Below are 14,979 nucleotides of genomic sequence, written 5' to 3'. Positions count from 1 at the left end.
ACTGGACTCAGATAACCCAAAAGAATAACAATAAAGCCATGTTTGGCTTAGCTTTCCCTATTGTGGCGCACGTGTGTTTAGGAGTGTGTGTGTGTGTGTGTGTGTGTGTGTGTATGCGTGTGTGGGTAAATGGGCTTTCTGTATAAAAGATAAAGAGGGGAGATAGAGCAACAGGTGGAACTACAATGCTTTGGGAGGGCTTCCCCGGTTGGGCCAGAGGACAAAGAGGCACAGAGGCAGATCATGTCAGGACAGCTAGGTCAGGGCTGAATTTTATGTATTTATTTATTCTTTTTGTTCGTTTACTTTTAAAAATTCTTTTAGCTCTTTTACCCTTCTCCTCTTCCTCGCTTTTGCCTGCTTAAGGCCACAACAGGCCAGCCAAACCCTAAGGACTATGACTCTGGATATAGGCCACCCCACCACCAAATTTGTTTCCATCCTTTCTGAATCCATTTTAACTCTGTATTAAGACCTCTGCATTACCAAATGAGGGGTGGACTAACACATATACTGTATATTAAACTATGCTGAAGTTACACACAATGGCAGTTTTGCAGTATTTTTTTCTATTCTGTTGGCAGTTAAAAGCAGCTATATGACAAAAGGCACATAAAAATGAACACAAAACAATTATCCCTGTGAGTTGAGGTATTGAATAGTTTTATTTTCTGTTCCACGTGAGAAGTCTGTTAAAAGTGAAAATTCATCAAGGCAATTATAAGCAATTTAGTATAATATTCTTTCTCTTTGACAAATACACACCAGTCTATTTATTCAATGTAATCTACTGACAACACATCAGGACTACAACTGAGGCAGTGAAAACAAAAACAGTATAACCTAACAGATGATCTCATTTAAAGCGTGTGCATAATAAAAGGCAATTTGATTTCAGGCCATTTGAAAACCAAACTAATACAAGATTATACAGTAAGTAACTAACAAAAATCAGTAAAGACATGATGTGAAATTAAGTAATTTTTCAAAAAAATTCTTGATTAAAATATCACATATTCATTTATGACAGGGAAACCATATTAATTTAGTGTAAAATATGGACATCAATCTATTATGTCTTTATGTAAAAAGAGTAAAGGCTACTGAGGTCAATACGGCATCTTGCAGCAGCTTACATTTCACCATCAACAAAAGTACAAGTTTCCCTCCAAACTTTAGAACTTTAAGAAAAATGTACCTTATGCTTATTGCTAAACTTAAAAAAAAAAGTAATTGCATTCTCTCAAATATCATTTTGTAGGCATCAGCATGACAATTTATGGCTGATATGATCCCAGTTTGGGCCCAAACCCTTCCAGCTGCACATACATTATGTGATATAAAAGATCCAGGCCTTCAGGTCATGTAAACAAATGGAAGAACACTGTGTCTCACTATGAAGACTATGTATGTATTTGTGAATGTATTTTGTGTTTTGTATTTACTGTTTAATTGTTTTAAGGACCCACTCGAAAATGAGATGATTCATCTCAAGGGGTTATCCTACTAATAAATACATCTAAAAAAAAAAAAAGAGAAAACAATGCTAATGCTAAAATATATGGGTAAATATGAAATCTTCAAAGAACGTATGTAAAAGTATTTGTATTGGTGATGCAAAATGGATGTTAATCCATAATTAAAATAACATCAAACCTTGTGATCAGTCAGAGAATAGGCTCTGTACCATTCCAATTGACAAACGCATCTTTCCACCTGAAACAAAACAAACAGTTTAAGGCATTTAGAGCTGACACAGGTACATATGGCATGATCCTTTACAACTTCAAGCTCTATTTAGAGTATGCAAGGTATTTAAACACCTGGGGTCTCATTTATAAACGTGTCGTACGCACAAAACGGGGCTGAAAATGTGCGTACGCCACTTCCCACGCAAAGGTTGTGATTTATAAAAAACAAACTTGACGGGAGAATGTGCGGTCCTCCACGCAAACTCTGACCCATGCGTACACACATTTTGGAGACAAAATAGGAATTGGCGACGAAGACAGTGAGGGGGTGAACTGAAGTCAGACTGCAGAAAGTAAATGGGAATAACGATGACTCGTAATATTTTCAAGTATTGATGCCTCAACACACATTTTTTCACTCCATATCATCCATGTTACCATGAAGATGAAATCCAGCAGTGTTATTTGCGCTTGTACTGAGTGATACTTGTTCCATAAACACCTTCAACTCAAATCTTAAATAAAAATGTGTTCTTAATGTTTAGTCGGGGCTGCCTCGCCGTCACATTGTCCGCTACGGAGCGCATGCAGGAGGAGATGGCCCGACTCCATGGAATACAGGATAGCATCAAATACCCTAGCATTAGATAACAGCAGAGCACAGTGTAAATAACTAATTATCTGTCTTTGATACTGTGCATATATCATCAAATGTCAAAGTCCGAAAATACATCCGTTAAGCTCTCACGCAATCGTTACCCTTAATGTCCTCGTTATCGGTCCGAACTTTAATACGGTTTGTGACAAAACCTGCATGAAGAAAAGTGTGTTTGCCTATTAGACTTTCTTTCGTCTTCAAATTGTATCTCGGGGTGGGGGATACCACTAGTTGATGCTGTGTTGGCAACAATCATAAATTGTTGTAAACATATAAATACTGCAGTGACCCCTCCCCCCGTGCGTAATGCTGCATGATGGCACTGCTGGAGGACTACGCTAATGGAAGAATCAGAAGAAAAAGAGACTTCAGGGACCATGACGATGACTGGCTAATATGCCGATATAGATTCCCTAAAGCTGTACTGTTGGATCTATGTACTGAATTGGGTCCAGTAGAGAGGGCAACGCGCGGGAACCGTGCCATCCCGGTCCATCCTGGTCCAAATACAGGTCCTCGCCACTCTGGGGGCAACCGGCTGTTTCCAGAGGGAAACGTCAGACAGCTAAGTGTTTTTTTTTTATACATATTTTATATAATCTTCAACTTTATCACTAAGGCTTATTTGGATATAATATATAGTTCTGTTAAATCTTATTATATACGTCTGGTATATCGAAACTGTCCCTGAGTGTCGTAATGACTGCCATTTTGGACGTATTATTAATACGTTTAGTTATAGATCAGGTTTCCCTACACTGTACAAGAACAGGAAATTACAGAAATTATAATTCAATTTGCAGCAATTCCTGAACGTCTGAGAAGTTTTTTGCTTTTCCTCCGCCAGTCATCATGATTCGACGTAACAACTGCCAGTGTCATTCATATACTGATCAGCATTCACGAGGTGCTTTGCATTAGGGCTTTGACTCTAATCACTATCTAATACAATTCCAATATTTAAAAATATTATATTCACCAATATTAGGCAGCCCTTATTATTCGAACCTGTTATGGGCATTGTTTTTTTGTAAATGTGTTTGCTTGTAAACGTTTTCAATTCAGATTCCGAGGCTTTTTCACGATTTCAAAATGTAACCTTGCCCGGGCCAGAAGGCAGAAGGCTCTGGCTCATCTCCCTGGTTCTCCTTCTCCATAAACAACATGAAATCAAGGAGAGAGATAACTTTTCCTGCTACAGATTTCCCACCGTGGTCAGAAAGCACAGGAGAGACACTTTGTTTTTCTCACTATGACTCTAGAGTCGCATCACCTAGCTACCGGTAATCACCGTGGCCACTCTCACTCTCTAATACACACCCCCACACACACACCAGCGTTAGAAAAGCATAAAACGCCAGACCACTACATGAGGCTAATGTGAAATATCCAAACTTCCTGTTGAAAGCATACTGTTTGTGTTTAATCCAGGGTCTGACTTTTAATAAAAGAATTGTTGTGTCCCCTGTAGTGTGTTTTTCTTCTGAAAACATCATTGCACGCCTATTGACTGATACACTGCCCTCTGGTGGACAGAACATATACGAAGTCTGATACCAATATAAGTCTTACTGAAGGCATTTAATGGTCAAAATATTAATAAATATTTGAATATATTCGAATATTAATATTAATAAACAAACGAACTTCCAATATGATTTTTGGGCAAAAGTCAAAGCCCTACTTTGCATTGACTATTTATGGTTAAAAATGGGCGTGTACAGGGCGGGATAAAAGGCTGATCCACGTACGCACGCTTGTAGGTAATCTGTGATTTATAAAGGGAACATTGCTTACAGGTGTGCGTACACACGGTTTTATAAATCAGACTTTTTTTTGGGCTTTTGGGCATACATACACTTATAGTAAGGATCCTATGCATAGTTTTATAAATGAGACCCCAGCTCTTTTTATGGTTGTTTTCAGGATCTGCAGACATTACTGTGCAGGTTGGGCATATGTCTGTGTTTGAAATGCCAAAATAGCCTTACCTTGTTCGGATACAGTGCTCCAGTGGTGGAATGAGATCAGTGTCGACATGTTGACAGCTCAGGGCCGATTTGCCGACAGCTAAAAATATGAATGCTTAATTAGCAATTAGTGCAACAGCAAAATAACTCAACACTACTCAAGCATTAAAGGTGCAATATGTAATACTGACAGCTAGTGTTTGAAATAGTTACTGCAGTACAAATTCAAAATACTGGAGAGAGTCGTCTCCCCCGCCCCCTCCTCCCCAGACTCAAAGTTCACGGAGGTGTCCATAGTCTCGTTTTGCCAGACCCTCTTCCAAAGCGCGCTGAAGGAGCATCCACAACAATGTTGCTAGACGCTTGTCTCACATAGCCAGACATTACTTCACAGCACAGGGGTGCATACTTTCACCCCTTCTGTTCATTCTATATACAAACATGTGTCAGAGCAAATATGTAAATAGGAACATTATTAAATATGCGGACGACTCCGTTATAGTGAGTTTGCTCCATAAAAATGACAGAGGCCATGGTCCAATAATTGAAGACTTTGTCCAATGGTGTGAGGAGTCGCACCTTCAATTGAACATATCCAAAACAAAGGATATGTACATTGATTTTGGAAAAACTCCAGGATATGAGGCTATAACTATAAATGGTCAACTAGTGGATCAAGTACAATCCTATAGATACCTAGGGACAATTATTGACTCTAAATTAAATTTCCAGGAGAATTGTGAGGCTGTCTGTAAAAAAGGACAACAGCGTCTATACTGTTTGAGAAAATTGTACCATTTTAATATAGATAAGACCATGATGACATTATTCTATCATGCTTTTATCGAAACCATCATATCTTTCTCCCTAGTGGCATGTTTGGGTGCGTTTCAGTCAAGCACAAGAATCGCTTAAACCAAATTGTAAAATGGTCAAGTAAGCTGACTGGGGAGTCCCAGCTGCACCCCACATCCCTGTATGCTAAACAACTACAGCGGATAGCTATGGCTATCAAAGAAGATAGCCTACATCCTCTGAATAGGGAATTCCAATATCTCCCCTCTGGACGGAGGCTAAAAGTTCCTGGTTACAGAACTACAAGATTTAAAAACAGTTTTGTACCAGCGGCAATCACTCTGTTAAACAAACACAAAACGTTTTGCACAAAACGCACAAGCACTTTGGTCATGTACTATTTTCTATTCCTTTTTATCTATGTTTTACTACCTGTTTTTATATGTTTTAATGTTTTGTGTGTTGCATGTTATGTTGTGGTCTACAAAGTTTGAAGGATGTCCTGCCTCTTAGACTGTAAAACTAGTTTATCTACGGGTACCAATAAAGTAACCTAACCTAACCTAACCTAACCTATCCAATCTTATAGATGCTCGTGCTTACGCGGAGCTCTTTACCCAACTGACAGACACACTTTTTCGGCTTAAAATTACAGTAGGAACCGCTAAAAACACAACAACCTCACCGTCCTCTCCACTCGACGGACAGACACACTTCCTAGGCTTAGAATTACAGTAGGAACTGCTAAAAATAACATTACCTTGCCGTCCTCTCCACCCGACTGAACACACTTTATTGGCTTAGAATTACGGCAACAATCGCTAAACACACTGCAAACTCAAGGTCCTCTCTTCCAATTTACAGCCTCCCTCTCTTGGCTTAAAATAACTCACCGTTGTCGGTTACGGCCGCTGAACAGGCTACACGGTAGAGCTGAAGATCTTTGCCCGAACCCAACGGGACCTGACAGGGCTGCGCGGTAAATGAGCGGTCAGGTGATGAGTTTCGTGAAAATGGATGCTGAGGAGGTGAAACAGAGGCTGGCCTGAGCCTCTGGCGATTACATTTTGGTTGCACCGGCAAAAAAAGCAAAGTCTGAGGTGTGGAAAACTTTTGACCATGTGCATAATGAGAAATGACTCATTCTTGACAAAAGGCAAAAGGGCTGTGTGCGTGCGCACATTTGAATAATGTCGGGCTGTAAACGGGTTAGGGTTTTTAAAAAGCTGTCAATCAAAATGTAATTGTCGGGTTCAGGCCGAATTCTGTCGGGCTCGGGCCTTGTCGGGCTGAACTTTTAAGGCCCGATTACAGCTCTACTACATGTAAACAGCAGTGCCCGCTTGCCTGGTCCTCCGGTAACGTTAGCAGGGTTAGCATGGCGGTGTTAGCCAGGACCAGTTAGGATCACTTTACTGGCTGTGTCTCAATTTGTTTTTGCGAGTAACCAACTCAGGCACTCTAGCTATATAATTCAATGTAAGTACATGAATGTTGAAATGACATAAAATGCCCGTCCCTTGTAGCCGTGATAAATTAGCCTGAAGCTAATGCTTAGCTACCTGTTCAGGAGGAAATTAGTCAACTCGGCGTCCCTTTGGGCTCTAAGCTGTCTCCATCTTTCAAATACATCTCCAATATTTACCTGGGGTTTGTAACGTCTCTGGTCACGCAACTGTTAGAAACATGCCAGGGTTTTTTAGGTCTGGTAGAATCTATCTCCGTTGATCCCATTTCTTTGCTGCTTTCATGGCTGTACTAACGTTACAGCTGTAGCGCGCTGGGTTTATGTTTTTACAGGTATATCTGGCAACCCGGCCTGGCTATCAAACTGGGCAGTTGATAACAACACAGGCCAAAACACAAACAGAAATTCCGTCACGGAACGGAAATTTCAAAAAGAGAAAATACTGGCATTAGCATTGTTGTCAGAAAAGATAGTATTTCAACTTAGCGTATTTACTTAATATCTGATGATGCATTGGGGTCATTTTTGGATTTATTACAGTAAATATATTACATATTGGACCTTTAACACAAGAAGGACCCTGGTCATTGAGATTGCCAGGAAAACAAGATCACATCATAATAACAAAATTATACCCTAATGCACAGAGGGGATGATAAGAAACATAACCAAAAAAGAAAGGACATGTGCACTGAGAACAAGTGATGTTACATACAGACAGTGAGGCGGATCTCTTCCTGTTGATTGGCGAGTCCATCGTAATAGTAGAGGTCAAACTCCAGGCCTTTGTTCTGATTGGTCAATAGCTCTTGCTGCAGGCCAAACAACACGCTGAAGTGGCTTTCACTGCAGACCACCCAAATGGGGTAACATGGAGTCTTCAAGTAAGCCCCTACCTTAGATAGAAGAAAGTAGAACACAACAGAGCAAATTAATCTATTAAATACCAGGGCCCGATACCTGAAGCAGCAAAATGGAATTTAGCCATCATCAACTTTATTATTAACATATCAAAAAGTGTTAAACTAGCATTACCGCCTTGCGGTTGTATGCTTCCGTCAAACAGTCAAGTTGCAATTTACATCCATGTCTGTCCAGACTCATAATATATGTAGTAGGACTGTTTTTTTTTTTTATCGTCTTTGCGATATCAACTGGCGCAATAAACACATCATGAAAGGCTGCAACATATCGCTAAAGACACTCGCAATGAAAATACCAGTAGAAAACTGCACTTTAAAATATAACTGTCATTCTTTTTTTAGTGATGCCTTTCATATGCAGTTCAATGTTGGAGAATGTTGGAAATGATTTCCATCATTTGTTTTAAATTCAAAAAGCAATTTGTTTTATTTTAGCAGAATACTGAAAGCAGCATAAATGCAGAACTGAGCACACTTTAATATCTGTTTATTTATCACAGTAATATTAAGTAATATTTTTATCGTGATATTCAACAACGTTATCGCATATTGCATATTTTCCTCATATTGTGCAGCCCCAATATGTAGTGAAGACTTTGAATTTGTTTTTGGTCTATCATGAAGGTTCATAGCTCTACTTCCTCTCTACTGTACTTCAGGTTCTGGTAGATGCCGCCCAGTATCTGTTTTCTATGAGTTAGTGCAAGTTTTACATTTCACTTCACCTGGCGAATTGAATTTATTACCATGCTACAGCTTGATAATTAGAGCCTGTTACTTTCCATGTTCTTCAGTTAACCTTTTTTTGTGTAATTGAAGCACTTTGAGTAAACATTTTCAGGCAGTATGTGTTGTTAACTAGCATATAAATCCCATAATAGTCTTAAGAACATTCTTTGCTGTAATTATGGGCACATCTGTGCCATCAGCAGCACAGATGTGCCCATAATTACAGTAAAGAATGCCCCCTAAGGTCTTGTGTTTTCACATGAATCGGACGAGTATCTGGTCTGTCAGTGGGGTGGGTGGGGTGGGGTGGAGTGGTCAGAGACTCAGCCACTAATTTCACTCACCTTACAGATGTTATAGTGTTCAAACAAGGACAGCAGGCCAACGTCACAGTGGCCTTTGACTCCCTTGAGTAGAGTCATGTTGCTATTGCCTGAGTCCAGCTCCATGTCATTGTCAAAGACATTAGAAACTGCTCTGCCGCAGAGCAACAGGTTGACCAGCTCCTGGTGAACACAATACAAAAAAGCACTCTTAGTAACCAGAATATATTTTGTGTATACAGCAGTAACAGTAAGTAGTATTGCTTACTGTCTGGTTTTGTGTCTTACACTGAGATCCCTTTGTTGTACAACATCTAAGTCCGGCATGCACTTAGAGAAATGTATGTCCCAAAACCAATGTCATCAAGACCGATTCCTGTACCTTTTATTATTCATTAAAATGTGTGATTCTGAATCACAAACAAAGTGCTCTGAACCAATATAGCATGTCAAACCTGAGTGCAGTAGCCATGGGCTCCGATGAGTGTCGTGGTGGGCACGTCCATATCTTCTCTTACTCTGAAGAAAGAATAACGAGAAACAACAACAAGGTTGATGTTTCATGATCTAGCCAATAGTGATTTTAATAACTCACATCTTGTTCACTTAGATCTTAAAAAAAGCACAACATACTTGTCAATGGATCGAGAGAGAACAGCAGATATGGTTAACAGTATGCATCCTAACACCCCAGTCTCAAACTGTGGAAGATGAGATTAAAGCAAAAAGGTTGGCATCTTTCGTACATTTGACAGGCAAAATTAAACGTTAATATTGAGTTTCCTGCCTGATCAATATGCCGCTCCAGAAGCAACTGCAGGTCCTTGATGTTATCCACAGTAAAACATGTTATCTAAAACACAAGGTGGTTATAAAACTTCCAGTGCAGATTTTTTGTAAAGTTAATTTTGTAAATTGATAGTAATGACACAGCTACACTTTCTTTATTACACTATCATTCAATTAATTCCAAATAAAAACAACAAATGTGTGAATGAGTTTTTGCAAATCCAATGGCTGTGAATCTCCTGCAATAACATTTTAGATATTCCACAAATTCAACCCAACAGCTCATTAAAACACTGTTGAGGAATGTGTATTTAATGTATTTGATATGCTGCTAAATCCAACTGAATTCCATTTGTTCAACTTAAGAGTGTGGTATCTCCATACCTTTTCAAGCACTCCTCGAGATTTGTAGTGTCCAGTTGGGGTGAACTGATTTTGTCCTGAATTTCTGTTTTAAAAAATAGAGTTAAGGCAAAAAGTGCAAAGATTGTCTAAATCAATGCTGCACCTGAAACAGAATATTTATAGCAGTTTCTGAGCTCAATGGGTCACCCCGACTCTTAACATCTAAGCCAGGCATTCACATGCATTCAACCTAGTTAAATACATAATGAGTAATGAGGTCCTGTGTATCGTTCTGGGTGTAGAGTATTAAGTGGATAAGAGTATGACCTTACATTGCAATTGTGGCTTGTTTTCCCTCGCCAGCCCTCCACAGTATTTCAGCCGCCGCTAAAACAAGACACATTCTCCTGGTAGTGTTAGAAGGTCTTAACCTCCTAAAAACAAAGTAGCATTTGAGTAAAAACCAGGTTGTGTGGGGTAATAATACAGTTAATACCAAATGCAGAGGTCAATGCAGTGGCTACAAAGCATGCCTTGATGTGAATTATTGGCTGTGAAAAGCATCCAAGTGATTACAATAGGGCACAGAGGTTAACATTATGAGTCAAAGCTCTGAGTTGAAGGATAACGTACTGAAGGCCTGTATCACTACTTTCAAAGTTTTCAAACAGCAGTTTCTTTAGGACAAAGGCTTGGATGGATGCCAGAACTCCACAAGGTCCACCCTAGAAAATAAAAACAGAGTGCATAATAATACCACAAATCAGTTAATCATATGTAAATCAGTTTTCTGGATAACTGAATTTTAGCAAGATGGTACAGTAAAGAACCTTTTTCTGCACGATTCCGTATCTCAGGTCATGTGTTTCTGAGAATGTGAAACCCTGATTCCTCCACTCAACACTGAAACAATGTAGGCTGGAACCAAGAAGAACCGCTTTCAATTCCTGTTGAAAAACAAAAACAGAAAACAGAAAATCAAAGGCAAACGCATTTCTAAAGAAACACTGGTCTAAATCACCAACCATGGCAGTGTGCTGGTCCATCGGGCGGCCTGCACAGCTGTGCTCTGCGACGGTTCTTTGAAAGGACACTTTGGAGAGTTCTCGCAGATCGTCGTCATCATCAATGTCATCTGGAAAATGATTTACATACCATCAGATGTGACTAATACAAGGCAACAAATTTACAAAAAGGCAAAGACAATGGATGCCGCCTCTTTTATAGTTTACTTTATTACTTTATTTGACAGGGACAGAAATAAGTGCCAGAAAGGCTCATTTTCATCTGTAGTCCCCAACCCTGAAGTACACGGTACCTACCCAAAACCATCTCAGACACATCCAAATCAGCCACATTTGGCCTGGGCAAAGACTTAACTCTAAGAAACAGACATAATGTACATAAACATATGAACAAAAACTTAGTAATAGTAAAATAATTTCAACAGTACAACGGCATCTTAAATCTATTTACTTTGTAGTCTTCAGTGTGTCTTGTCGCACTTTTTCAAAGCTGTTTTCCCTCTGCACTCTCTCTTGTGCAATGCACAACTCCCGTTGCACTCCTACGCAGTCAACTGAGGTGATTTCAGTTAGGCTGCTTTCTGAGCTTTTTTGATGTACGTCAGCCACTAAAAGTCCATCCCCAGCATGCCTGTTTTCTTCTTTTTTCTGGGACACTTCTAGCCTTTGATTCTGCCTTTTTTTGTTTGATTTCTTAATGGAAAAACATCAGTGATGAAAGAGAGTATGATGAATATAAGTAATATGATGAATATGGGATCAATGAGATTTTAAAAACTACATCAGTAGTCCAGTACCTGAGATGTGCTTGCTATCGGTCCAGCCATCATGCCACGTCTAATTCTATTAGTTCTGCTCCTTTGGGTGCTATCAGTGGTGGAAGTCTTTTTTTCTGGTTCTCTTCTGATGAAGCTATCATTGTCCTGGAGGGAAGCCATCAGTGGCTGGCGTTTTTGGTCTTCTGAGTCATAAGCCCAGAAACCTGTTAGATTTTGACTGGACAGTCTGTCTGTCTCAGGTAATAATGACGCATACAGAGGCTGAGAAGGGCAGACTTCTCCTATATCAGACCTGTGAGAGAAATAAATTCCATACATGTTCAAATCAATTTTCAAAAAGTCAAAACATAATGAATCAGAAATGACACTTGTGAAATACCTCAATTTGACATGTTTGCTAATAACAGAAGCTGTTGTGCTATCCTCTGTCTGTGTGTCATTCATCACGGTTGGTGATACTGCAGAAGAATTAGCAATCCAGCTCATAGTTCGAGCAGACTGCAGCGGATCACTTTTACTGCAGGTGATCTCGTCATTCTTGAGGCCCTCAATGTGATGCTTTACAATAATCTCCAGTAATGTTTTCAGGGGGGAGTTCAGAGCCTGCAATGACAGAGAAGTCAGCAACAGACTTTTTTTTTTACATTGTAATTGTAAAAAACATTACATTGTAGTAACACATTACTTGCAAAGCAGCCAACCCCCAGCTGCAAGACTTACTTTATTATTTCTATAGAGACCCTCCATGTTGAGAATATGCCTCAAGTGGGATCTGTTGTTGATACTGGCCTCTGTGCGTGGATGCTCCTCATCCATACAGGCAATCGTTCTCCTGAGTCCCTGCACATCAACAGTATTTAACATCGTTTACAATCCAAGTGTTTAACAGTCATGTTTTGAGAGTCTCAAAAATAGTAATGGTAGCAGCTATGATACCATCATCCTTCTAAACAGGGTCACGCACTGTGTCGGTTGTGACAGCGGAAACTGGTTTCGGAGTTGAATCTCTGACGTTTGTGGCACAGAATCTGACGAATCACAGGTTTTAGTGTAACACATAGCTAAACTAACGTTACAATAGCTAGACAGGGGCTAACGCTAGCTAGCACTGGTAGCGGTTTGCTGTCCAGCACTGAGCTCGTTCACCACCTAGCGTTAGCTAACTTACCTTTCGACTTAGATATTCCCGTACAACGGATAGAGATACCTCTTCAACTGAAGCGGCCATAGTGATGGGAACGTGTCCGGATGTGATAGCCTTTTAGATAACCAACAAGTAACGTTAGCTGCTCTGACAGTAGCCTTTAGCTAACCGTCTAGTGAACCATAACTAGCTAGGTCGCCGCAACCTTTCAGAGACCGTCCATATCATGGATGTATAGCTAGGTCCATTTGTGCTAGAGATGGGTGAAATATACTGGCTATGGTGAAACTGCGCGCGTCTTTCAGAGTTGTTGTTCAGCAATGTACGTTACCATGGCGATCCTTCTTCTTCTTCTTTGGGTTTTACCGGCAGCTTAAATCCTTAATGGTGCACTACTACCACCCTTTCTATTTACTGTCTATGCTACCACCTTCTGGAGTTAGCTAACTCCTACAGTGTCCGGTATGTCAGAGTTCCCTCATCAGTCCTGTTCTCATTAGGAAGCTGACCAATCTTTTTTTTTGTTTTTTAGGGGTCCAAGCCCGAGTCTGCAAGAACGGGCAATAGCAAAGCTATGCCGTTCTTACAGCAGGGCTGTAGAACCCTATTGTTTTTCTACTGATTTTTATTATTCTTCTCCGCTTAAAACTCCGACTACAGCCTAAACCGTACATGGTGGGGGGGTTGGCATTTTCAGGAATGGTCCAGAACTCCGCAAGGACCTCAGACGCAACAATTGACCCACTTCCACCACTAGATGGCGCTCTAACGCGTTTGGCCCTATAACTCCCACACCGTACACCGTACATTCAAAAACCATACATCCACGCGTTCCCTGGATCCAACTGAATCACGTGATATAGGCCACGCCCATTTCCGCTAAAACTTTTATGCGTGAAAAATCGCGATTTATGAAAAACCTACTTTTTCGAACTCCTCCTAGACCGTGCGACCGATCGGCACGAAATTTGGCAGGTAGCATCTCCAGATGGGCCGGACAAAAAGTTAATAAAAAGAATTTTGATAGGATAAATATTGCAAATATTACGCACAAACAAATTTGTGTAGCTAACTATGAAAACACCAACTTTGCCATATCTCTAAATGCCATCAACGCCAAACTTTAGATTCTTGTTTACCATGACCCTCTGAAGGTCACCCACGCGTTTTACAAAAATTGGCCACTAGGGGGCGCTACAAGTACAAAAAGTTTATATCTCAAGAACCCCTCATCCGATTTTTACAAAATGTGTTGGGTACCATCTAGGGCCACTCCTGAGGTCAACCCTGGAGTGGGGTACTGAGGGGTCAAAGTGGGCGTGGCCTGTGAGACCCACGTCTAAATTTACTACTTATGCTAAGGTGAACAACTTTAAATTTACAGGGTAGATATACAATGGGACATGGACCACACCTACCAAAAATTACACATGTGGACCACTAGGTGGCGCTATAATGTTTTTTTGCCTTTAACTCCCACATTACACATCGCACATTAAAAATCCTTACATCCACGTGTTCCTTGAATCAAGCTGAAATGCTTAAATTTCTTTCCGCAATATCGCGCAATGCGCAAAACCAACTTTTTCGAACTCGTCCTCGACCAAATTAAATGTTATCAGCAAGGAACTTGAGATCATTGTTCAACATCCCACTACGATGCTCTGTACCAAATTTGGCGAAGACCGGCCATTAGGGGGCGCTATAATCAACGTAGACGAGTTTTGGCCTTTTTAGGTTTGGGTTTTCACTTTTGCGTGCTCCTTTGGTTTTTTACAATAAACAAACTTCTTAAGCCACCTGACAAAGTTTCTACAACCTTCACAGTGGATGAATGCAACTCTTTTCTCTCACTTTCATAGGCGCCGATGAAAATACTGAGCACCCACGTGTGCCAGACTGCCAGTAGGCTAAATTCATTTTTCAGTTAAACATTACAGTTGGTGCTAAGTGGAGAGTCTGTCATAGTGTGATTGGTTATGTCGGTGGCATTGATGCTTAATTTCCCACGAAGCTGATCGCGGTAACGTGTCCGTTGAACTTTTCATCTCCAATCCTATCCGTATATCATTGTTAAAGGTAGTCTGTATATGCGTGGAGGTGAACTGTTGACTGCTAAGTTTGCAACAGCGTCGTACCGCAGACGTCGCGGCTCGCGTCTCTCGATATTTACCGACGTTTGCCTCCCAGCTGCCCGGCTTCGGGTTCCGCTTTCGCGCGCTCCCCGGGGCGTCGGGGGCAACTGCCGTGGGTGCCTTGGGCCCCGTCATAACTGCTTGCAGTTCTAGTTTTTTGTTTTTGTTTTTTTGTTTTATTGTTCATTTATACAGAACATAGAAA

General features: G+C 40.5%; 1 protein-coding gene across 4 annotated transcripts; it reads right to left on the bottom strand.

The window, feature by feature from the left end:
• Positions 1–640: 640 nt before the first annotated feature.
• Positions 641–13,285, bottom strand: mindy4 (MINDY lysine 48 deubiquitinase 4). 4 transcript variants are annotated; one of them, XM_078258919.1, is made up of 18 exons: positions 12,664–12,964; positions 12,216–12,335; positions 11,875–12,098; positions 11,514–11,787; positions 11,168–11,409; positions 11,014–11,072; positions 10,717–10,826; positions 10,522–10,638; positions 10,325–10,416; positions 10,024–10,125; positions 9,731–9,794; positions 9,345–9,410; positions 9,191–9,258; positions 9,013–9,076; positions 8,579–8,740; positions 7,298–7,478; positions 4,341–4,419; positions 641–1,716 (listed from the first exon to the last, which is right to left on the bottom strand). In XM_078258919.1, exons 1-18 carry the CDS (start codon positions 12,721–12,723, stop codon positions 1,668–1,670), a joined length of 2,133 nt encoding a protein of 710 aa, XP_078115045.1. In that variant the 5' UTR covers positions 12,724–12,964; the 3' UTR covers positions 641–1,667. The 4 variants fall into 4 exon arrangements, with proteins under 4 accessions (XP_078115045.1, XP_078115044.1, XP_078115043.1 ...); XM_078258918.1 differs by lacking the exon at positions 12,664–12,964 and adding an exon at positions 12,971–13,285 and having other exon boundaries at positions 10,522–10,826; XM_078258917.1 differs by having other exon boundaries at positions 10,522–10,826.
• Between the last annotated feature and the right edge of the window lie 1,694 nt (positions 13,286–14,979).

This window comes from Sander vitreus, chromosome 9, assembly GCF_031162955.1.
Source record: "Sander vitreus isolate 19-12246 chromosome 9, sanVit1, whole genome shotgun sequence".
Classification (NCBI taxonomy): Eukaryota; Metazoa; Chordata; class Actinopteri; order Perciformes; family Percidae; genus Sander; species Sander vitreus.
Note: the sequence above shows the minus strand (reverse complement) of the source record. Positions and strands in the feature narration are given on the sequence as shown.